This window comes from Crocuta crocuta, unplaced genomic scaffold (assembly GCF_008692635.1).
Source record: "Crocuta crocuta isolate KB4526 unplaced genomic scaffold, BGI_CrCroc_1.0 scaffold118, whole genome shotgun sequence".
Classification (NCBI taxonomy): Eukaryota; Metazoa; Chordata; class Mammalia; order Carnivora; family Hyaenidae; genus Crocuta; species Crocuta crocuta.
Genome location: NW_027551558.1, coordinates 12,489,722 through 12,514,955, shown reverse-complemented (window position 1 = coordinate 12,514,955; position 25,234 = coordinate 12,489,722). Strand labels below are relative to the sequence as shown.

The following is a 25,234-nucleotide window of genomic DNA, read 5'->3' as shown; positions in this document are numbered from 1 at the left end:
ATCTATCTTCACCTGCCCTCACAGATTTTCCCAATCAGTATTTGCTTTTCTTTCAGTGTCCTGTTCGCAGCTGGTATGGGGAAGAGGGCTGGTAAGGGAAGCAGACCTGCGCAGGTGACAAGTGACAGGTAATGTGCAGGTGAGGTACAGGCCAATGCCTGCGGATGGGGTCGCTGCTCCCTGATGGTGGACTTCCAGGCAGTGTGTTGTTAGTAAGGGATTAGCTTATTGACTCAGTTAATGATGGCAGAGTGGGGGCAGGTTTGTAAATAGTGGTTCATTCCCTCCACAGCCAGTTGACACTCAACCCGCTGCCATCTCTGTGATCTTTGGGGAATCAAACCATACGTGAGTGGTCTTCATCGCAGATTATCCTATTTCTTCTACCATTTGGGTCAACACATAGATGGCCAGAGTCCTGAACAGCTGGTGTCACAGCTCTTTTCACAGATGGAAAAAATATTAGTGGTATCTAGTCAGGGCCCCACCATCTATGGTGGAACCAAAAAGGTCGATGTCCAAATGGCGGAGGGATTCTTTGAACCCTCATCCGCTACGTAGAAGTAAAAGTGCCTGATCTCTTTTACCCCCCCAACACTGATGATGATGCCTCCTGTTCTAGACTATTTCAGGCTTTCCCTATCGGCATGCACCATGCAGGGTGGGAACCCCAGGAGCCATCTGGGCATGCTGTCCCAGTGCAGAAGAGCCCATGGAGACCTCGGCCCACAAAGTGAGGTGACCAACCCAAGGTCATCCGGCAAGTTGGAGGCAGTGACAGCAGTGGAGTTTCAGAGAAGGCTCCTACTACCAGCCCCCGGAACCCAAATCTGATTAGAGCTTCACATGTGAGGCCCACCTTCCCTCATAGGCTGTAGGGTCTGTGCAAGCTGTGCTGGGCTCACGGCACTTAGCACTCAATAAATGACTGAACGGATGGGGAGGCTGGCAGTAATTTGCATTTGGTCTGTGGCCAGGGTTAGGAAGCGAGGCTGTAGTTAGCACCAAAGGTTAGTTTCTGACAAGGTCAAGTGTAGAGGGTCAGTGTGTAGCCAGGATGGGGAAGTGAACCATAGGAAAGGAGTAGGAAGTCAGGCTTTGTTGGGGGCCAACCAATCTCCGTTGGGGTTTAGAAGTCACTGGGGTTGGGGGGGGAGGTGAGAGAGGTCAGCCTTCGGCTGCGGGGAGGGATCCGCCCATGGTTAGAAGTGAATTAGTCTCTCTGGTGCTTTATGTGGCATTACTGGTATCCTCAGCGTTCTGGCCTTGTCTCAAATGACCCGTATCCTGAATAGGGGATGGAGTTCTGGCTCCAGGAGCAGAGGGGCTTGTAAGAGGCAGCGAGGATCCCACTCTCCAGGCTGGGGGTTGGGGTGGCCTTGTGTCTGGGCCTTTGCTCAGCAGCTGGCCTGGGATGCAGACCCTGCGCAAAGGGCGCACAGTGACTAAAGAGACTTCAGACCCTTGGAGGCATTTCCTGTTTTCCAGTGAACTGAAAGCCGGCTTCCTGCTTAGAATAGTCCATAGGGAGGGGTTCTTTTTCTGGTGGTGGGAGGGGTGTCTGAGGGTGGAGGACTTGCTGGGCTCAAGAACCAGCTCTCAGGGCCCTGCTAGGAGGAGGTGGCATGGGGATAGGGGTGGGGTAGGAGAGAAGGAATTCCCAGATGCCTCTGCCCATTTCTTGGCTGTGCCTCAGTGTTCTCATTCAAAGCTTTCTGAGAGAGCAACACAAGTCTAATTCCATCAAACAACCATATCTTTTCACAGGGAGGTGACATTTCTCTGGGAAAAAAAGCAAAAAGCATGCAGGACCTGTGTGGGGACAGTGACCAGGGGCCCCATGGATAGAGCCCGGTCTTTGGCACCCAATTAGATGCAGATTCATTTTTTTTCACGTTTTTCTATTTTTGAGAGAGAGAAAGACAGACAGAGCGTGAGCAGGGGAGGGGCAGAGAGAGAGGGAGACACAGAATCTGAAGCAGGCTCCAGGCTCTGAGCTGTCCGCACAGTCTGATGTTGGCCTCGAACCTACTGACTCAAGATCATGACTTGAGCCAAAGCCGGACGCTTCACCAACTGAGCCACCCAGGCGCCCCTAATTAGATGCAGATTCATATTGCAGGCTTGAGTCCTGAATCTACAGAGGACCGGTTGTGTGGCTTGGACAATTTCCTGAGCTTGCTGAGCCTCAGAGCCCTCATTTCTCAAGCTGGGGGCCTAATCCACACCGCCCCTGCGGCACAGCGCCCACCCAGCCCGTGACAAGCACGCCCGAAGCCAGCCTCCTTTCCTCAGCGGTGAGGGGTTTACTTGGGCAAGAGGACCAGGCACATCTGTTCCCACAGCAATCCAGTTTGCTCCTCTGGAGCCAAAACGCTCCCAGCTCCCGCTGCCAACCCTCCCAAGCCCCTGCCCCACCCCTCCTTTCCACCCCTGCGAGCACATCACGGTCAGCCAGCCCCTCAGCCCCCTCCTAGATCTCTTCCTTGCCTCAGGAGGTGGTGATGGGATTCTGGAGAACAGACTTTCTTCCTTGGTCCCACCCACCTCACTTGCCTCACTTTGGGCTGCATTATCCTCACCAGGCTAGACTCTAGCTGTTCCTCTTCCTCTGCCAGGGGTCGGTCACCCAGGAGCTCCCGACCCCACCCCAGAGTCCACACAAGATACAGATTAAACACCCCCATGCACAGCAGGGATAGGTGGAGTGGAAGGCAGGGCCATGTAAGGGGCATGGACGTTAGCATTGACCATGATTTTTAAGGAGGTGTTGGCCAGGGCGAGTCCTTCTGATTTTACCCCCACTATGGACCTGAGCTACAGAGGAGGGGCTGGCCTCGGCTAAGCAGGAGGCCAGCAGGGGAAGGTGGGGAGGGGTTGTCCAGTCCACCACCTACTGTGATTTCATCGGCCGTCTTTTGTGTTCCCACTGTCACCTCTTAGTGAACAGAACCCACTAGGAGGGGCCCTCAGAAGCAGACCCCCTAGTAGCTGGAATCGCTGGAGGTGATATGCACGGAATCGCGGGTGCTTATGCAGGTGCCTTTGACAAGGGACGGGCTAGCACATGTTTAAAGGTACCTTGACTTTTAACTTACAAAAATATATTTAGCCCTATGATCTGGACCTCCAACTGTACTCTAGCTCCCAATGTTAGGGGTGGCCTCGATTTTCTTACACATTATATAATTCACTTACTGGTCATATTTATTGCTTGTTGTCTGTCAAGACCCCGCCCCCTCGTAGTTCTGTAAGGGCACCAATCTTTGTCTGTTTTGTTCACTGATGTCTAGATGAATGACTGGCACAGGGTAGGAACTCTATGCACATTTGTGGAATAAGTAAGGGAGTGAATAGTTCTGCATTATCTGTTCTGCGTGTAAATACTTTCTGTCCTGTCTGAGCAGACCTGGCCTGTCACTGGGTCTGACAATTTGGGCAGTTACCTGTAGAATGGGCATTAAGAATACAACAGTTTCATGGAGTCATAAGGACTGAGTAAGTTAGAAAATTTCTGAGCTTCTGTTTGCTCACCTATAAAATGGGGGTAAACTGGAGTATTAACTACTGTATACACTAGAAACTACCTAAATCGTGTGATTTTTGTCTAGCTTACACAGATTACTTATGTTAAGTGCCTAACATGATGTCCGGAACAAAGAAGGATAAACATGTTAAACTTAAATAGATAATTAACAACCCACAGAAAGAAGGATGAACGGTGAGATTCTGCAGTTGGGGCCCAGAGAGGGCCCCCCTCGGAGCCTCGAGAGCAGCAGGTGACTACCAGCTCTGATGCACAGAAAGCCTGAGGAGCAGTACAGTTTGTAAGAGCTTACTTGGCATTGGGTCCTAGAACTGAGACTGACCTGGTCTCAGCCCTCCGGCAGCAAATACCCATCCCATCGGGAGAATGGGCAGGGAGACATCATTTCTGCTGTCACACACACAGACAGCCCTCTCCCAAGGGCTGGGTTGGACTCTGTCAGACACCGTCCCACCTGTAGAGACCGTAGAGCCTCTTTGAAGGATTCCTGTGCCCCTGACGATGTTGCGAACAGAAGTTACAGCATCGCCCTGGAACTCAAGTCCCCCACCCCAGCCCTTGACCGCTACTCCAAGCGGACTGCGGGTCTGGTATTTTGCAGTAAGCATCGTTGGCATAGACATCTTTGTGACAAGCATCCTTGTTGCATGACTAGTTGTCCATAAGACAGTTTTGCCACAAAATATAGGAAAAAAATAACTGGTTGATAGTTTGGCTTCGTTTCTCTATTGGTACAGTGCTCCCATTTTGACATTCTGTAAATCTTAGCCCTCATGATGGTCTACACAGCAGCGCAGTGGTGAATTCTTGGTTCCCATAGAACATCTGTCTGAGGGCATAAGACAGTCCGCCAATGGCAAACAGCAGGGTGGAAGGCCTTCACAACGTGACACAAAGCTCAGTTATAGACATGCATCCTAGCACTCGGAGACACATACCTCTCTTAATGGGGGAAGAAATTTCAGCGAAGAAAGAAAAAATGAGATAACAAACGGGTAGACAAGTCAACCAGCAATATATACATATATATGTATATATATACACATATATGTATACATACATACATATATATATATACACACATATATGTATACATACATATATATGTATATATACACACATATATGTATACATACATACATATGTATATATACACACATATATGTATACATACATATATATATACATATATATATCTTCACCACTGGGTCTCCCTGCTCTCTTCCTTCATAGGCGGGGTGGGGTGTGCAGGTACCCCAGGAGAGCTGAGGGGCAAGACATCTGGAGGGTGGGGGAAAACAAGTCAGAGCGAGGACAGGAAAGCAGTCCTCGGGAGGCCAGGCCACCGCCGCCCATGATGCAGGCTGGGCTCCGATGAAGGACAGGCCGCCTTGGGGAAGAGAAAGAATAGCAACAGTTCCAGATGCTGCACTCTGGAATCTTTTATCTCCCTAACCTTTCACAACAGGACTTTGAGGTAGTAGGTCTTGTTATCACCATTCGATGAATGTGGAAACAGGCGTACAAAGGCACAGTGCCTGCCCGAGTGGAAAGAGAGAAAGCCAGCCCTCACTTGCTGCAGACTCCCTGAACCAATTTTTGTGATGCATTTCCCTGGGTTCTTCTTGGTGATCTCAGGAGCTGCCAGAAGCGGAGGCTTAGCTCCTCCCTGACGACCTCGCAGACCATGTTCTGAGACATATATGGACAGATATTTTATTAGCAAGCCAGCATGTGGTCTTGTGGTCATTCCACAGGGTCCATGAAGTTCCAGCTCCGGCAGCCTGGGTGTTTCCAATAGCGCCTTGAAGCTCAGAAGCCCTTCCGTGGCCCCTTCTAGTCACTACATCCCTTCCCCACGAGGGCAACCACTCGCCTGATTTCTAGCCCCACAGATGACGCCTTGCTTCTCTGCACAAATGGAATCGCACAGTCTGTGTACTCCTTTGTGCCAGCTTTTTAAACTCTATGGTATGTGGTGCGAGTCACCTGCCTTGTTGCACATAGTTGTAAATCATTTGCGGCTACCTAGTATTCTGTTGTGTGACTACTCCACAATTCACTTCTTACTCCACAGCTGCTAGACTCTGCTCTTGAGTCTAGGGCATTCGTATTTGGCTTTAGCAGACTTTGAGTAGCCAGAATTTTTCACAGCGGTACCATTTTATACTCAAACCAGAAACACCGAACAATCCAACTGTTCTGTGTCCTTCATGAAACTTGATATGTCTGCCTTTTGGAGTTAGTCATCCGGGCAGGTGTGCAGTGGTATCACACTGATTTAAATTTGTGCTGCCCTGATTACTAGGGGAGGAGAAGGCTATTTTCTTACATTTTGGATTTTTTTTTTCTTTTCAACGTGGAGATTTGTCTTTAAATCTCTCTGCCCATCTATTATCCCAAATATATCACCAACGTCACCTTTCTAACATTCTTTGTGCTAGTTAACAAGTCACCATTTTCCTTGAGAAAATATGTTCCTGGAATTCCTTATGCCAGTGACAAACCTCCAGGTGTCGATGGCAGATAAGAGGGCAGAAGCACTTGTGGTAGGCTGCTGAAAACACACTATGCGATCAGCTGTCCATCCCTGGAGGAGGGGTTCTGATGGGCACGGCCGTTCCATTCTTCAGGTATCGCTTACAAACAGTGTACCCTAAGGGTAGTATCACCGCCGAGGCTGAAGTACTCTCAAGTAAGAAAGAGGCTTCGTAGTACATCTAAGCCTTCCTTCCACGCCCATCTCTCTGCCGCTGGAAGTGCCACGTCACGTGGCTCAGTGCTCTTATCACATGGGGATCTTTAGGCCGCTGCTCACCCAAGCGCTGGACTCTATTCAGGTACAAGGAAATGGAGAAGGGGCCATGTGCTCATTGGTTCTATGAGAAATCTGTTAGATGGTCAGTTTTTCAGAAAACTGAAACGCAGGCTTTCCTGAAGCGGCTCTGGAGCCGTCTAAGCCTCGCCAGGAGCCAGCGTGCGGGGCCTCCTGGAACAGATCTACCAGTGCTGGGCTTTCTCTCCTGGAACGTGGCTGGGGGTGGGGAGAGAGGTTCCGAACCGGGGATGCTGACCAGCCACTGACCTTTCTTGTAGCTGCAATGTGATTGGTGGAGTATAGAGATTTGGGAGGATGAGGTTTCTCATCTCCGGGACTTTGTAGCTGTCTCTTCTGGGCTACCAGGCAAGGGAGGTGTAGGCTGGTCAGATTTCAGTCAGTTCAATGCTTGGCGACATCTTGTGACCTCTCCAGAATGGCTCCTTGTGTGTCTTCTGACTTTTAGGTAAATTCATAAGACAGATAAGCTCGCAAGAAGTTTGCTTTTCCTTGGTCGCTTACCTAGAAATTTGCCTGCATCGAGGGAGGAAAGAATGTGATGTATACAACGTTCCTGTTGCGATGGATCTGGAAGTCCTTTGCTACGTCTCCGGGCAGGCAGGCAACATTGCCAAGGGGAAACTGAGAGTACATTCAGGGTGACATACCATAGTCATTGGAGGGCTTACGAGGAAGTGCCCTCCCTTCCCCTGAGGATGACAGATGGTAAGACTGCAATCATTTCCACAACTTGGAAGGAAGACAAAGTTTTGGTTAACTGAAATTTGTGGTATACTCCAGAGTGTACTTACGCATTTCAAGCGTTCTGGAAAAATCTATGTCAGGGAAGGAAGAGGAGGAGCCTTGCAAAACCAGCAGCGCGATATGAACGGAGTGGCCATAAAGAGCTCCAGAACAAAGGAGGACCTGGAGAGCCCAGGGGCCACTGTGATGGCCACGAACCCTGGCCGAGCAGGGAAGGTGGGCACGCGCTAAAGCTCAGAGTGACCAGTGGTGCCCCAGGCCAGCCTGCAAGGGGCCTGCCATCTTGAAGGAGTTTCCTGGGCTCCAAGAGCCTGAAGTTCTGAGCAGTCAGCCTGAGCCTGAGTCCTGGCAAGGCTTGAATCCACGCCTAGGTTTTGGAATTTGGAATCTCTGATGCACGAAAGGCACAAAGCTTTATTGGTGCCATGCTGCTGCTTACAAAGAAGATAAAAAAAAAAAAAAATCACTGGATCCGAGAAATAAGATTTAACGCCATTGTATTTATTAGGTTCTGAAACAATACACATTCACATCCTTTTGAATACAGTACATTTGGCACAATAATGTTTACAATGAAATAACACTAATGAATGGCAAGAGATTAAAATTACATCCAGAAAGGAAAAAAAATGTACAAATAAAGCATCACAATACAAAAAAAACCCCTAAAATCGAATACATTTTATATTTAGCCAGAATTATTTTGCACATAATTTAAAAAGAGGTAATTTTTTAGCCTTCTTTTTTTTTTTTTAAAGCAAGAATGCATTTTGTTTTTCACCTTTGGAGGAAAAAACGATGTTTCCACTTCACAAAGTCCATAATGAGAGAACACAGGAGAACAGCTATCCTTCATATATTTTTTGGCATTTTTTTGTTTTGCACTCAAGAGCTGGATAGATTAGAAAGAAATGTAATAGTGTGTCCGCTTCCTAAGCCTCGTGAAAATTGAAATGAAACAATGAGTACTCAAGGAACACACAAGCTGTTTTCTATAGACGACGTGGGATTTGAACCCGCCTGTGCGAGAACTGGATCAGCTCCGGCCCCGAGCAGGAGGCAAACCAGCCAGCCCAGCTCTGGTGCCGGAAGGGGGCATCTCTGGGCCAGGCACCCCGCAAACGACTGCCTGGAGCTGCCGGGTGGAATGTATTATTTGACTTCCCAGCCAAAATGCCAGTTGTCCCGCAGGAAGGGCCCGAGCCCTGCTGACATGGGATCGCCGCCGAGGCCTTGGAGCAGGCCGCTCGGCATTGCAGGTAGAGCTTGCTTAATTGTTCCAAGTTCACCGTGGTGAAGGAAGCAGAGGAGAAACAGCGCAGTAGTGATACATGAGGATGATGGGCAGTATTGTCATGTCTTCTTAAAAATTGAGATGATGCCACCATGAAGATGTTTCTGTGCTTGTACTCAACTCCAGAAGATAGTCTCTCCCCCCAGCATGTCAAGTTACCGAAGATAAATTAAATTAACCTGTTCTCCATCAGTCACTGGTACGCCAAACACGCAAATGGATAGAGTGTAATATTTCAGAGTATCGTAAGAACGGATCATAACTACACCTGAGTTTTTAAAAGAACAAAAACAAAAGAAAACCAAATGTCGCCCTTTGTGGTAACAAAGGCTGCGGCCAGCCAGACGCAACTATGGACACCGACTTTCTATGGGCTCAAGCTGGTCACCGTCCAAGCTTTGAAACCACCAGTGAAAACATTCCTTTCTCTCCCCCATCCCTCTCAGGGCATAATAGAGCACAGGAGAACCGTATGTGAGATTTAATGTAGCTTACTCTATGTTTATGTCTTTTGAAAGAAACCAGAGTGAAATAAACAATACAAAAAAAGGACTCCTCCCCGTCCTCAAAAAAGAAACATACCTTATCTCTCGGTAACTTGAACCACTATGCTTACAGAGTATTGCACCTGGACATTATTATAATTATTCTTTCATAGACTAAAGTTTTATAATATGCCTGAACATGCAGCAGTTGATACCTCTAAGTTCAATGAATTAATTCCACAGGCCTTGCAGCAAACACTATATACAAAAATCTCAAATGTACAAAAGGCAAAAAGCTTCATTGGTGCCACTTTGCCACTCACACGTATATATATTTAGGGGCAGCTGGGAGATCCACGTGCAACGGTTGGAATGGATTCCATTCCCTGCTGAATTGGTTCAGGAAAATAGATAATCAAATAACCTCCGGGAAACATATACACAAAGCCACAGAGAACCCTTGGAAATCAGAGAATGTAACACTGTTAGCATATCTACAAGGAGGTAACATCACATCCATTAAATAGTGTCCACACGAGTTGCCATTGCATGTCACACAGAAACAAAATGCCAAGTACATCTCGCCACATGGTCAGTTTGCAAACAAAGTTGCTCTTCGGTCTCTGGATTCCCTCCGCATCACCCACGTCTAGCCTCGTTCTGCTTGCTCCAAAAGCAGAGATTTCATATTTAACTTTACATGTTTAATGTCTAAAAACCACGACACAGTAGTACTACCATTTTTTTTTTTTTTTTGTAGAAGTGCGCAAAAGTAACACACCGTTGCAGGAAATAAATAGAGTGTATGCTGGGCACTCGGAACGCAACTGGAAAGAGAATTTGGGAGTGAGTTTTCCTAGGACCTCAGGGTCTTGGCCATTGCTGCAGTGGCCTCTGTGTTCAGGCAGAACTTGAAGGCGAGGAGCACTACTTGTTTTCTTCTCTCCCCATTCATCCAGCCCCCGTGTGCCACAAACTACAAAAACATTAATAGTATAAACCCCGGACAGTTGGTTTCTCATTGTATAATAGCCCTTTAATATCTACCTGCATTTAATATTGGAATTTATATCTTTTGGCCGATTCGAAAGCCAATTTGATGATAGACTTTTCAAATGTTAATCGAGTTCAAAATCTGATTTCTTTTTCTACAAAGAGTGATTGCTTTCTTTCACGAGATACATGCTCTCACGACTTTGCCATGCCCAAAAGCTACAACCGAAGCAAGCAAGAATTGGCCATTGTGGAGCAAACCAACACACTCAGCCGGCCCGCGCGCCTCGCAGTCTGCCTCCGTCACAGCGCGTCTCGACCGCGCCCACCCCCGTGCCGAAGAAGCACCTGTCTCTCCTGGACAGAAGGGCGCGGCGTGGCGGGCTCTCAAAAGTGGGAGCCTCAGAACCGAGGCTCTCAGAGGTGAGAGTGATCGGGCCCCTATGTCCAGAAGCACGGCCGCGGTCTTCTCGTTTGCTTTCCTTGTTGCTCTTAGAGCTGAAGCCACCTCGCTGCCAGGAGCCCCCGAGGGGTGGAAACAGGCTTTTGCCAACAGACCAAACACGGAGCGTGTCCAGCCGACCGCTGACCCCACGCGATTCTGCGTCACTGGTGAGACAAAAGCCAAGAGTGCCTTCTGGTCCCGGCTGGAAGGGGGAGGAGCCGGCCTGGGGTAAGGGGATGCAATAAATAGAGGGTAGACGAAGGACTGGGGCTCTGGAGAACAGGAGAAGCAGTTCAAGGCCTTCTGAGCCTCCAGAACGAGGGCTCTTCTCGGCACCCCTTGCTGCAGCATCACCAAGCTCCACCTGGAGCAGCTTCTCAGGGCATCAGGTCTTCACCAAAGTAGGAGAAGCCTTTGAATTCCTCCTGGTTGATCTGCTTCACGATTGCTTCGTCCACGAGCGTGAGGACGGGCTCTTCCCGGGTAAAGTCTTGGTCAAAGTTATTGACGTCTCTTTTGGTTTTCTGTGAGGAGAAAAGAGAAAGCACTGACTCTAGGCTGACCTTCCTCCCCGGGCCCCCCACCACGGGGAGTGGGCATCACACCGACCAGCCTCTCACCAAAGCAGGCCTCTAGCTACTGAGAGAAGACACGGGCTGCTCCAATGAGGTCACGACGGATGGCCCCAGGACCAGGAGGTGGCGGAGGACTTGGAAAGGAAGAACGAGTCCAGGTGAGAGGGAAGACGGGGGTGAGGGGGGATGATGGAAAAGCAGGGAAGTGGGATTCCCACCAACTGCCGTGTGGGGGTGGAGCGCATGTGTTTGGGAGAGTGGGAGGCAAAGCTCCCACCCCGCACTCCTCCCAGTCCAACCCTCTGGCTCTATCGAGACCTCCATTCCTGTGACCCAGGGAACAAACTTGAATCTCCTTCCTATAGAGTCTCCAGTGGTCTTTCTTCTCTAGAGGTAGACCTCCATAACCTTGCCAGGTCTGCTCCATATGACCTCTTCTAAGTGGGAGGATGAGTGGGTGGCGGCAGGGGACGTCTTCTGGGAAGCCTGCCTCGATCCCTACTCGCATCCACCTCGAACCCTACTTTGTGCTCCTACGTTCTTTCCGTGATTATACTCAACACGCTGACTTGCGATGAGTTGTGAGCGTTTGTCTTGAACAAGAGCTCTTTAAAGGCGGGGGCCTTGTCTTCTTCAACCTCAGGTTCCCTACAATAAGCATCTACTGGATGAATGCCCATGGGAAGGACCCATCACTGCACTGACTCCCCAGCCCAGAAGGACCCATGCCCAGTTAGAGACTCAAGTTCCCAAAATAGGGCTTATGGTCCATGGGGAAGAGCAGCAAACAAACAAATCCTGGCTTTTGGAGAATACCTGGAAGTATAAATAATGCTCTCTCTGCCCTTTCAGGACTTCCAGTTGATCTGGGAGCCCATACTGCTGTCTAGAACACACACTGCAATAGTTAGGAAAACATCCATGGAGAAGTCGGGACTTGGCTGGGGCTTGAAGAATGAGTTACGGTCGTGGTGACAGAGATGGGAAGAAGTCACCTTGGCAGGGGGAGAGGCGGGACAGGGATGGGGGGCGGTGGGGAGGCAGGAACACGGAAGATGTAGAACAGGACAATGGGTCCACCGAGCTGCCTGGGGTGGAGTCCGCCATGAGGATGGAGGGAGGCAGGGCGAGTCTGACTGCAGAGGCCTTCGACGCCAGCCCCCTCACCCCGCACGACATGGCACAATGCCCGGAGGATTGACGGAGCCCCTACAAATACCCTTTCAGGCGCTGATTAGCTGGTGTTACCCGGGATTAGTGGCCTGGACGATGGAATAAACCTTGTGGAAAGATTAGCATTATTACTTGTAGGAGGAATACTATTAATAGATGCTTTGTCCTGGGGAAACTAGTAACCTAAAAGATGTTAATAAGTACTCCAGGAAAAAGGTGGGTTTGAGACAAAGCCCTTTCTGCACCTTCTCTTAGAGGTTGGTCACGTATGATGGCAAATTAAAGGCTCCAAGATGTCACGGAGTCAAGAAACTTGGTTCACTTTGTTTAGAAGAGACTTCCTCAAACTTGACGTGAAGCTTTTCTTTTCCTGAATAGTTTTGTTCTTGTTTTTTGGTTTTTGGTTTCATGTATTTATTTTGAGAGAGACAGAGAGAGAGCACATGTGCAGGGGAGGGGCAGAGAGAGAGAGAGAAGAGACAGAGAAGGGAAAGAATCCCAAGCAGGCTCCATGCTGTCAGCACAGAGCCTGATTAGGGGCTCAATCCCACGAACTGTGAGATCATGACTGGAGCTGAAATCAAGAGTCGGACACTCAAACAGCTGAGCCACCTAGGTGTCTCTTTCCTGAACAGCTTCGTAACATCTGTCTCAATGCAGAGTCCTGCGGGACATGGTTTGGGAACTGTGGTTTTATAGTATATGAAACACCTTCCCATTTGTTTCCTTGTTTGATCCTTAAAACAGGCAGGTATTATTATCCTGATTTCACAGATGAAGAAACTGTGGTTCAAAGAGATTTGGTGACTTGACCAGGGTCACCCGACTAGTTAAGAGCAGAGCCAGATTCAAATCCAGATCCCTGCATGATGCTGCGTGCATAGAACGTCTGGAAAGCTGGACACCAGAGCAATGGAACGACATGGCAAGGATCAAAGTCCACCAGAAGACGTTCAGGCCAGACTGCCAGGCCTGGAGCCAGAAGGGCTTGCCAGTGGGCGAGCGTGGCAGGAGAAGCTGTGCGTCGGGGCGAGAGTGGGTGACCTGTACTGGGCGAGCATGTGTTCAGATCATCCCAGACTGAGATCAGAATCAGGACGATAGCCCAGAGCAGGGAGGAGTGGATCTTTCCACCCCATCAGTCCTGCTTCGTGTCTTTCCTCTGGGCTTGAGCTGCATAATTGAGTAGGTCTCAGAGACCTTGGAGGGGAGACAGAAGGGAGATACAGGAAACCTAAGGGATGGGAAAAGGACCCGAAGGGTGTGCGTGTTGCCCTTGAGATGGGGAAGCTGAGAAGTGGCCTAAGTCACTCTACCAGGAGGGCTGGCTCCCGGGCAGGAGGGCCATCTGTCTCCATATCCACTGTGTACAGGACAAGAGGAAAAGGGGGCCCTGTGTGGACGGGGGCTTCAGAGAGAAACACCAAAGCCCATCTCCACAGTGACCGGGGAGGACCGGTGACTGGGGAAAGGGTGTGATGGCGCCTCTTCTGAGCATCTCTGTCCAAGGAGGGATGGGCTCACTGACTGAGGAGGGGGTTGCAGAGTATGGGCCTGCTGTGCCAGATGAAATGAGTCTAGAAGGAGGAACAGGGTGGGGAGGAGTGACTTGGGAAGCACTGAGCCTTATCCCAGAAGCTGACCAAGGGATGTCCTCAATGGGAGGCAGGGGAGGCGGAGACCCGCAGAAGGGGCGGTAGCTGGACGAAGAAGAGAGGCAAGGAATGGGGTGGGAGAAAACTCAGTTGGTAACATCACCAAGGCTGGGCCATGCCGGGGTCTCCAGTATCTGCAGAAGCGGGACACCAATTTCCCGGCTCCCTCTCACTGCTCACAGATGAAGGGAGCATGCGTATAGAGAACCTTGGGAAATCTGCAGCTGCTCGGGCACTGGCTCTCCCTGTCCGCCTACTTGTTTGTGACCTTTCAGCCATTAGTGTCCCTGGAAACTGGTTTCATTTCCCGAGGTTGGCTCAGCGTAGTGACGGAGCTGGATTCCACCGGATGTCCAAATTTCACCACTCACTGACTATGTACCAGGCCACCAGGTTCGGTCGGCACAGCCAGGGATGTCCTTCCCACAGGACCCCTAGCTCCATTTCACGCTAGTCTGGGATGCCACCAAGGCAGCTCTGGGCTCTCCAGGGGTCACAGAATCATGGGTGGCATTTCAGTGACTGTACCATTCTTTAAGAATTCTAAGGAAAGACATACTTGGCTTGCCCACCCCCTTATCCAAATTGGCACAGGCCCTGTTTTCCTTGGAGACATTTTGGGTGTCAGTTACTCATTTCCAGCTCCAAAAGCCAACATCCTCACTATGTGCAGTTCCTGACCATTAATCTTAGAGACCTGTGAAGTTTTCCAAAGCAAGTATCTCTGGGAAACACCATTTCCTACTAATAGCACATAGACGGCATAGCATCCTCAAATTTGGAGGGGGTTGGGCATCATATCCTTTGTTCTCTGATTTTATTCTTTGAAAAGCTGCTGTCTCGCTCTGGACAAGCACAAGACTCAACTCCAAGGTTCAGATGGGCAAACCCCAGAGACATTCCCTATTTACCTAGATCCTCAGTCTTCCCACATGCCTCCCCTGAAGGCTAAATGTTAGACTCTTAGCCCACAGTGTGGAGCCTGAGAGGTGACCCTGGGGCCTCTTCAGACTTTGTCTCCTTCCTGAAACCCTTCCTACATGCCTGTCCCACACTTGGGGGGGGGGGGCGACACGGAGGGGGACAGAGAGCACTAGCTGACCTCTTATCCCGGTACTTCCCCTTCCTGGTTACATGACACTGTGAGGTCCCTATTTGAGACTTAGTTTTTTTCATCTGTAAAAGGGAGGTAGTAACAGGCACTCTATAGGTTGCCGTGAGGACTCGATGTCAGATGTTAGGTGCCTCAGTGCAGACTCCAACACGTAATGGGAACCCAATAAATGTGCCTCCAAGTCTTGGCACCTGTGTGCCTTGGGCACACATCATAGACACCTTGGTTGTTACCCAACACAGTCTGTATGATCTGCCCATTGATGCCATGAGCTTCTCGAAGGAGGGACTGAGTCTTATATTTATCTGTATGCCTCCAAGGGCTGAACTAGTGCAGAGCTAGGGTCCACCTGAACATCCCAGTGCATTTTCCGGAGATCGAGATGCTTCTAATGGCACCTGACTGCCCTTGGGCAAAGTCCCAGGGTCTTACAGTCCTCTACTTCTAAGGCCCTCAGGGTCGCATCCCCACCTAGCTCCCCACTGCTTCTGGGCCCTGCTGGACCATGAGGTTCTCTGGACTCATTGGCTTCCCTTGACTCCAAGTCTCTGCCTGGAAACCCCTCTCCTACTCCCACCTCTGTCCCATGTCCTCGATACCCCACTGAGTTATTCACCTTTCCCAACCAGGCTTAGATGTCCTTCCTTCAAGCAGCCTTCCTGTCTTTCCACCCCTCTTATGGGCACCCCATCATCTCTCTTTTTTTTTTTTTTTATTGAGAGAGAGAGAGAGAGCACGTGTGAGAGCAAGCATGAGAGAGAGAGAGACAGAGAGAGAGAGTGAGAGAGAGTATATGAGAGACACAGCACTAAAGCAGGAAAAGAGGGACAGAGGGAGAGATAGAATCCTAAGCAGGCTCCACACTCAGCACAGAGCCTGATGTAGGTCTGGATCCTACGACCCCAGGATCATGACCTGAGCAGAAACCAAGAGTCAGATGCTCAACCACCCAGGCGCCCTCTCCTAACTTATCACAGCCCTGATCATACGTATCCTCCTCCTTTCCATGAATCTGTGAGTTTGTTGGGGATGAGGACTGGGCTGAACTCACATTCCATCTCCATCCTAGTGCACTGCCTGGCACACAGTGAGCGCTCAATAATTAGCTGAGAAATGAGTGGACGCCCCTCTCTTGCTTCTACGCTATCCAGAGCCAGTAAAGTGCTCTGGCTTCAGGACCGCTGGCGGCTGTTGCACCGGATGGGCTTCTTGTGTGGGCGACCGCAGGCAAAGTGGTGAGAGGGCTGAGGTCTGTCTCACGAGGGGCCTCGAGTGGCGCAGTCCAGAGGAACAGGCAGACTTACGCCTAGTTCATGGGGTTTCCTCTCTGAGCAGCGGTCAGCTTGGGGCACTGGGGTTCCCCGATTGCTGGAAGGAGACCAACACAAACAGTTTCGACCAGGGCTTGGGAAAATTCCATCGAATACAGATGGGCTAAGGGGACTTTGTGTCACTAACTCTTGTGGCTGATGGTAAAGGAAACTAAATGATACTGCCCTTCGGAGAGAGATGAGGTCTGGGGTTTGAGAGGTCTGGGGCTGACCCTGGGGGAAGGGCCCACCTTTGGTATCTGCAACAGGGGAATGAGGTAGGTTATGGAAATAGTTAGAGGTCCCCCCAGATCCTTTCAAGAAACTGCAACTGAGCCTGCCTTATAAATCACTGGAGGCGGCCGTGGGCTTGGGGGATCAGCCAGCTGTGGTAGTGCTTGCATCTCGGCACGGACATGGGCAGGTGGCCTGAGTGCCTGCTTCCTGTCTGGCTGGTGTAATTCTTTCACTCACTGTACTAAAGTCATCAACACCAGCTTTCAGAAAAGCGTGCGACTTCTGCTTCTGTCTTCATCTGATTACGAGGAGATCAACAGATGACTTTGTTCTGAACCACCAAGAAAACTCCCTAATCTCACCAGCTGGGGTATGGGGCTGGCTTTCACGTGGCTACCTCGCGGGTACCTGCCCACACCTCTTTACCTCTGCCGGGCATGATGAGAGCGTAAGTCGTGGTCACTCTGATACACGTACACAGTCACAATGGTGGTGGTGGGGGGCATGATGTCTCCACAGTCTCCAAAATGCCAGCTTTTTTTGGTCCAGGGCCCACATCAGGTTCTGACTCCCTCTTTGGACTTCCCAGACAGCAGCCTTTCCCAATCTCACCCTCTTCCCGGCTCCCACGGCACTTTCTGGATCACATGTTCGGCCCCTTCTAATATGCTATGTGTGTCACAGTCTCCTCTCAGATGCCTCAAGATACCTAGGACACAGCGGAACCTAATCCTCATTTGCTTGAAATAATTTCATTCACCAGAACAGTCAAACCCTAAATTCCTCCTAGCTTTGAAATGTCGAAATTCTTGTCCAAGCTCCACTTTGCTCTTTTAAATACTTGAAAACAAAAAGCAAGACTTTAAATAATTAGAATGCTTGCTCTCTATTAAACAAATCCTTGTAGATATGTGTCTATTCACGACAGCCCTACATTCTAGATAACAGCGTATACGTGTATATGTTCATGCACACATGTGAAGGTAAATGAAATAAAGGATGTATGAGTGCGTAATGCTTTGCCTGGCAAAAATGAGGGTCAGAACAGAATTTCAAGTTAACTATCATTTTTACCTAGAAATTGCTCCAAACATAATCCTCCATCCCTTTCTCCCCCTCTTGAGTTTGTTAACCGAGAACTGGTCATACTTTGAGATTTTCTTTATAGAAACCAGAACAAGATGTATGGGCTCCTCGGGCAGCTGGCCGCCCGTGGAGCTTCTATAGCACCTATCCTGCCCTGAGACCTCAGTGGCTCCCTACCTTTTAAAACCCACCTCCTTCTTAGCATGTAGTGGCCACAGCTGACCTCTCCATTCCTGACTCTGGTCTGAGCAAGGCCAAGGGCTGTGGCATGACCTTCTACTTGGCAGGAGCCCTCGAGTGAATCCGATGTCTAAGACAGCATCGGTGTATTTCCATTTCTCGAGTAGCTGTGATAAATCAATGATGCTCTTATGCGGTGTGACCCTATTGTGAGTGGGACTGCATCTCCCAAAAGAGAGATGTTGCATTACTAACCTCTATGACCTTGAATGCGACCTTATTTGGACATTAGGTCTGTGCAGATGTCGTCAAATTGAGATGAAGTCAGTAGGGTGGCTCCTGACCCGGCATGACTGGGGTTCTTCAGAAGGGGCAGTTTGAACAGTGACAGACCTGCGCAGAGGGAAGCCCTTGGGCAGAGACATGAGGAGGTGCTTCCACAAGCCAAGGAGTGTCTAGGGCCACCAGAAGCTGACAGAGGCAAGGGAGGACCCTCCCCACCACCTCCTGGGTTGGGGACCAAGGCTCTGCTGGCAGCTCGATTAAAGACACCTCTCCTGTCCAGAACTGTGAGGTGATAGGCTTCTGTTGCTCGAAGGCACCCAGTATAGGGCACTACGTGTGGGTGGCCCTGGGCAACTGATACAGATGTCAGTCTTCTGAAACAGATGTTTTGAATCCAGATGCAATCCTTTGCATTTGACTTTGATTTCTTCTTAGTTTGGTACTTATTTCTGGCTTGAGATCATCATAAATAACGATTCTGTAACTGACTCCTCTGATCTCAGTCTGTTATCAAGAAAGGAGGGATAATGATATATGCCTGGCTTGCCGACGGTTCTTTGAGAGCATATAGGTAAAGCTCATGTAAGTGTGAAAATACTACGGGAATATAACGTAAATTCGATCATCTGTCTTGTCTGCGATATCCTTCGGCTCTGTGTCATCCTGAAATATGACTGGCATGCCTTCCATGACTCCATTAAGACACGTATAAAAATACTGTGTAAGGTAGGCTCAGGCTTGGACCCCTCTGGGATGCCTTCTACAAACAGCCCTCTTGCAAAGCTGACATCCAGGCCCCCTGGCACAGTTTGGGGGGCATTATTGTTAAATCCACTATGAATTGACCAGCCAAGGTCACTTTTTAAAAAAAAAAAAGTTTATTTTTGAGAGACAGAGAGAAAGAGAGAGAGCAAGTGCACAGGTTGGGGAGGGGCGGAGAGAGGGGAACAGAAAATCCGAAGCAGGCTCTGTACCAACAGCAGCAAGCCTGATGTAGGGCTCGAACTCACGAACCGCAATATTACGACCTAAGCCAAAGTTGAAACACAACTGGCTGAGCTACCCAGGCACCCCAGCCGTGGTCACTTTTACCATTTTGTTCAGGAGGATGATATCAGACTCTCAGTTGCTTTGTTGGAATAAAGACCCCTAACGCCTGCCGCATGTCTCTGGTCTATGGGTCTAGAAATGATGTTAATTGACTCCAGGTGACTACCATTTCCCCCTAAAGTGTCACAAACTGCCTTTTCATAAAAACTTCCAGAAATCGCTTTAACAGCATCTACCTCCACTATCCCAAGTCCACATTTTTCTTTTTTTTAATACGGAGAGACAGACTGTTTGCCCATCTCCCATCATTTGGTGTCACTGCCGGATTCCGAAAATCCAAATTATCAAGTCATGGGCACAGCAAATTCTTTAGTGACCTGACCTGTAATTCACCTGGGCCTACACCAGTGGCTGCACACCGTACTGCCAGGAGCTTTACGTACCCATGACACTGGCCCCGCGTCCGAGCTTCAGTGTCACTGCTCGGGGATGTGGCCCGGGGAATGGGCCTGTCCTAACTCCCCAGGTGAGCTTTATCAAGTGTAATTCATTTGCATTTGACTCTGATTTCTTCTTATTTTGGTACTTATTTCTGGCTTGTAACGACTGACTTCTCCCTTGGAATTCAGTTCGTCTTTCCTGGGTTAGCCCTAATCTTTGTACTTCTAAGAGACTTTTCTTTGGGGGAAAAGTTCGAGACAAGGTGACAGCCTTGCTTTTTGTCACTGGTAACAAAGTGGTTCTCCATCCTGCTTGTGCATCAGAAACAAAGGATGCACTGAACAGGGAGCCCCGGTGCACCACTGCTGGGAACTCAACTGGTGCGGCTGCTCTGGAAAACAGTGTGGAGGGTCCTCATAAAGGTAAAAACAGAACCACCCTGTGATGCGGTAATTGCACTGCCGGGTATTTACTCAAAGAATACAAAAACANGGTGCGGCTGCTCTGGAAAACAGTGTGGAGGGTCCTCATAAAGGTAAAAACAGAACCACCCTGGTGATGCGGTAATTGCACTGCCGGGTATTTACCCAAAGAATACAAAAACGCCAATTCAAAGGGATGCATGCACCTCTAAGTTTATAGCAGCCTTATTTACAATGGCCAAGATATGGAAACAGCCCAAGTTCATTGACTGATGAATGCATAAAAAAGAGGTGAGATACACACACACACACACACACACACACACACACACACACACAGAGCAATATCACTCAGCCATAAAAAGAAGGAAACCTTGCCATCTGCAATGATGTGAAGGAACTAGAGAGTATAATGCAAGTGTAGTCAGTCAGAGAAAGACAAATACTGTACGTGGAATTTAAGAAACAAAACAAGGGAAAAAAAAAAAAAGGGAGGCAGGCCAAGAAACAGACTCTGCGCTATAGAGGGCAAACTGATGGTTACCAGAGGGGAGGTGACGGGGGGCATGTGTCATGATGAGCCCCAGGGGGAGTAAAATGAAAACTTAAAAAACAAAAACCACAACAAAAAAATCCCTCAGTGTGCCCACGTGGACCCCAGGGCCTTGCCCCACACCTCACCTCATCGACCCTCCAGGGATGAGGCCCAGACCATGTATATTTTAAGGCTTCCTAAGCAATTCCGACACGCAGCCTGGCTGGGTCCCTCTGTGTATAAAGGAGCAGTGGATTCCTTTCTTCCTTTTTTTCCCCTTAGTTTCAAAAGCCCTTTTGGTGGTTTAAAAGCCCAGGTAGGGGCCTAACGTTGTTCTGGATTTGGCTGCCTCACAAGTTCGCACTATATATTGGCATTCCTTCTCAATTTCGTGCCCTCCTTTCCTCATTTGGTCTTAGCCTTTATAAACTGGGACATCCAAGAACTTGCCGGGCAGCACACCGGTGTCCCCAGGAGCCACCTCTGAGAGGCGGTGTAGCTCGCCAGGTTAGCCAGACAGCTCTGTGGCCAGACTGCCTGGATTTCACTCCGGCCTCTCTCCAGCTTAGCGGCCTTGGGCAGATCATGCGGTCTTCTCTGGGCCTCAGTTTCGTCATCTGTAAAACAGGGACGCTAGTAGCCCTCCCTGTATATTTGTTATAAGGAGTGAATGAAATAACGCATTTAAGTGGTGAGACCAGCACATGGCATAGAAGAAATGTAAATTATTAGCACTGCTTCCTCATCAATATTGATCACCACTGCTGGGTTAGAACAAACAGCGCTGTCTTTGGGATGATCCTTGAGAGAGATTTCTACTTGATCTCAGTTAACAGAACAGTCACTATTTCACCTGGGCACCCTGGGTGCCTTCTAGTCCCCCACGCTCCGGTCTAGGGTTAACAGTCTGCTCTCAAAAGCTAAGAGCTGAACGTGTGATACTCCCACAAGAACATTCCTCATTTTTTTTTTTTGTCTTCCTGCCTTTGTTTTCCTTTCCTCATTTTCGCTGATATTATATTTAGAGTATGTACTTTATATATCCTGGTGGGCCATCTTTAAACTTTCAGGCATAAAGCAAGATAAGAAAAACAAAAAGAAGAAAGGAGACAAATGCTACTTTTAGCGCTGCTGGCTGAGATGTCACATCTCCTCGGTAACAAGCAGGGTGTGTGTGGGCACAGGGGGAGCCCGGGGGAGCCCGGAGCTGCTGGAGATGGGGGCACAGTGGCCATCGCACTGGGATGCCCCTGTAGGAAGAAGACCCGGGGTTTCCAGGTCTTCTGAACATCAGGAAATGCTCCAATTACATTTTCACATTAGATCTCCTAATTTTTATTTTATTAAAAATAATTTTTGTTAACATTTATTCATTTTTTTAATGGGATTTATTTATTTCTAGGAGAGAGAGAGAGAGAGAGAGAGAGAGAGAGACAGCGTGAGCAGGGGAGGGTCAGAGAGAGAGGGAGTCACAGACCGAAACAGGCTCCAGGCTCTGAGCTGGCAGTCAGCACAGAGCCCGACGCGGGGCTCGAACCCACGAACCGTGAGATCATGACCTAAGCAAAAGTCGGACGCTCAACCGACTAAGCCACCCAGGCGCGCCAACATTTATACATTTTTGAGAGACAGAGCGCAAGTGGGGGAGGGACAGAGAGAGAGGGAGACACAGAATCCGAAGCAGGGTCCAGGCTCTGAGCTGTCAAGCCCAGAGCTAGATGTGGGGCTTGAACTCACGAGCTGTGAGATTAAGACCTGAGCCGAAGTTGGATGCTTAACCAACTGAGCCACCCAGGTGCCCCCAAATCCATAGAACTTTGAAAGGTGAGCCCAAGACACCACTCCCTGGAATCCCCTGCTTAACTCAGTCAAGTGGGGAGCTTGTAAAGGTGATTTTCAAAGTCACTTTTACCTCTAAATTTTATAGCTCAATTATTTTTTTTAACTTTGTTTACTTTGAGAGAGAGAGAGAGAGAGTGAGAGAGAGCGAGCGAGCAGAGGAGGGGCAGAGAGAGAGAATCCCAAGCAGGCTCTGCACTGATGGTGCAGACATGGGGCTCAAACCCATGAACCATGAGATCACGACCTGAGCCAAAACCAAGTGTTGGACACTTAACCAACTGAGCCACCTGGGTGCCCCATACAGCTCAGTTCTTTTAAGTGAAGTATTTGCAGCAAGGCTCCTAACCTGGGTTCTCACTCCTAAAGCAGAAGTGGAAAATTTTCTCCAACGGGCCATACAGAAAATCTTTTTGTGGGCCGTTGGGCCTCTGTTACAATCACTCCACTCCGCTGTTGTGGCTCAAAGGCAGCTGTAGACAAGCTATAATTGCACGAGTGTGGCTTTCTGTATGGACGTAGAACTTTATACATGGACACTGACATTTGAACTTCATATAATGTTCACGTGTCATGAAACATTTTTCTTTAATCATCTTAAAAAAAGGTACAAACCACTCCTAGGTCGAGGGCAGCGGGCTGGATGTAGCCTGTGGGCCAATGTGCAAGGCCATGTGCTAGGGATGGACTTCAGGGCTTCCGGGAACCTTGTACAGTCAGTGTGTTGTGCACGGGGCAACCTCTCGCTGCAACAGATGCTCGAAGGTGGTGACCTGATTGCTAAGAACCACGGATTGGAGAGTTTCCCTTGTACAAAGAAAGCCTGGATCTGTCCAAGGTACAACTCTGAGGAATCCACGTAGAGGAAAAAGCCCTGAGAAGATTCTCAGGACTTGAATTGTCCCCTCGGACCATGGAGGGGTCCCCAGCACGGGGCATTCCCTCTGGTGTACTCAGTGCTCTGCAGGAAGGCTGAAGCAACTCTATGAAAATGATTGGGCAAAGTCCCTCGGACACAGACTGTGCACCTGAGGCTCTTTCCAGAAAGTTCTTTTAAGGCCAGGGGAAGTCATTTTGTATCAGAGTTTTAACTCCACAGAGAGCATTTCTTCGTCCCTTTTAGGGAAGGAGGCATTTCTGTGCAGCTCTGGAAGGTGGCACTTCTACTTGCTCGAACTCTTCCAGGCTTTCCAAGGTCCACCTACATGCACACCTTTGGCTGTGACTGATTCTAAAATTCGGTAACAAATGTATAATGCGTACATTTCAGCCAAGAGACATTTTGAGCCATGTGATTAGGGAGAAGTCCTCATTGTCTGTACGAGGCACACGGGTGCTTGGTGACAGTCAGCCTGGAGTTTATAACTGGCCTGCAGGTGCCTCTAAGTGGCCTGTGAATCTTGGCTTCCGGGTGAGGCAGGCAGCGTCCTCTCTCACTAGTGCTGCCTGGCTCAGAGCTGGGGCCTTGCCAGCTCCTGGTTAATTAAGCAGACCCTGCTGCATCCCCAGGGGATGGCAAGGTGCGACAGCTTTGCTCCAAGGGGGAGTCTGCCACCCTCTGAGACCAGAAGTGAGAGTAAGGGAGGGTCCATTGCCTTCTCAAATGCTGTAAAGGGGTTCTGAAACCACCCCTGAGGCCACAAGGCTTCCATTCTGCTACTAAAGCCAGGGTGTGGCTTGGCCATGTGTGCAAGGAAATACCCCTTCCTGGGGAACCATTCCCAACCTAGGCTGGTCCCCCCCTACCCCTCGATTGTCCCGTGCCTCTCTTTCCTGGTATTCCTCGTAACCGGGGCTCAATAATGATGCTCTGGGCATCTCTCTCGTACTCCTAGCGCCGGGACAGTGCCTGGCACACTTATTTCCGCACAAGGAAACGTCATAAAGCTCAAGGATGGAGGCTTTGGCAGGGGCTGGGCTCTGCACTAAGTATTCCCCCGCCTGACACACTCACGCTCACCCCCACCCCAGGGGAAACAAGCGCCGCCACACCTCCCACTGGAGAGACTGGGAAACAGCTTGCCCAAGGTGCAGCCAGGACTGAATTCTGGTGTTCTGACCCCAAGGCCCATGTCCCCGATGTGCCATCCCACCTCCCTCTGAGAGGGAGCATTCGTGTGCACAAAGGGCTGCCGCACGGAGCCCAGCGCGGGCACCCCCTTCAGTGGCTTCCACCAACAGTCTTGTCGCTGTTACAAACACACACCTGCACTCTTCCCTGTATCCCTCACCGTACATGAAGCCACCATCCCCACTATGGCCATGGGGTCATTTCTCAGACAGGAGGAGTGAAGAGGGGCCTAGCCCTTCAGAGGTTTTTATTATGACCAACAATAAGAAAGACATTTTGTCTATAACCTAGTGCATATCACCTCATCCCATCAGCCCAAGAAAAGATTCAGCAAGCTATAGTTTACCTAGATTGCATTCTGTGCTATGGTCTGATATTCTACTTATTCTTTAAACACTTTTTAAAATATTTATTTTTGAGAGAGAGAGAGAAAGAGAGAGAGAGAGCAAGCATGAGAGGGCGAGGGGCAGAGAGAGAGAGAGAGAGAGAGAGAGAGAGAGGGAGACACAGAATCTGAAGCAGGCTCCAGGCTCTGAGCTGTCAGCACAGAGCCTGACGTGGGACTCGAACCCACGGACCGTGAGATCATGACCTGAGCCCCGAGGTTGGATGTTTAAGCGACCGAGCCACCCAGATGCCCCATGATATCCTACTCATTCTATTCTGTTCAATTCTACTTGACCGGACGCTATTCTACCCTATCTTAGTCTTTACTAACCTTTTTTTCTTCATCTGACTCGTTAAATTGACTTTACACCCCACTGCTGGGGAGACCCCGAAGTAGGGCACAGGGGCACTCAGTCGGGGTGTGTGGAACTGACAACGTGTGGAAAACCTCGTGTGGACAGCCAGCAATAAACAGCCTTAGGAGGAGACAGTGCCCTGCGTGCTGTGGCTCGTCAAGGCCTGAGCGC

General features: G+C 49.5%; 1 protein-coding gene across 11 annotated transcripts in view; it reads right to left on the bottom strand.

Annotated features, from left to right (window-relative positions):
• Positions 1 to 7,610: 7,610 nt before the first annotated feature.
• The window catches only part of PRKCE (protein kinase C epsilon), a 490,916-nt gene continuing 473,292 nt past the window's right edge, over positions 7,611 to 25,234 (bottom strand). For all 11 annotated transcript variants that reach the window (XM_077749323.1, XM_077749327.1, XM_077749329.1 and 8 more), the window contains one exon: positions 7,611 to 10,871. In XM_077749323.1, the coding sequence (XP_077605449.1) occupies positions 10,725 to 10,871 (147 nt within the window). In that variant the 3' untranslated portion in view covers positions 7,611 to 10,724. The remainder of the gene's footprint in view (positions 10,872 to 25,234) is intronic.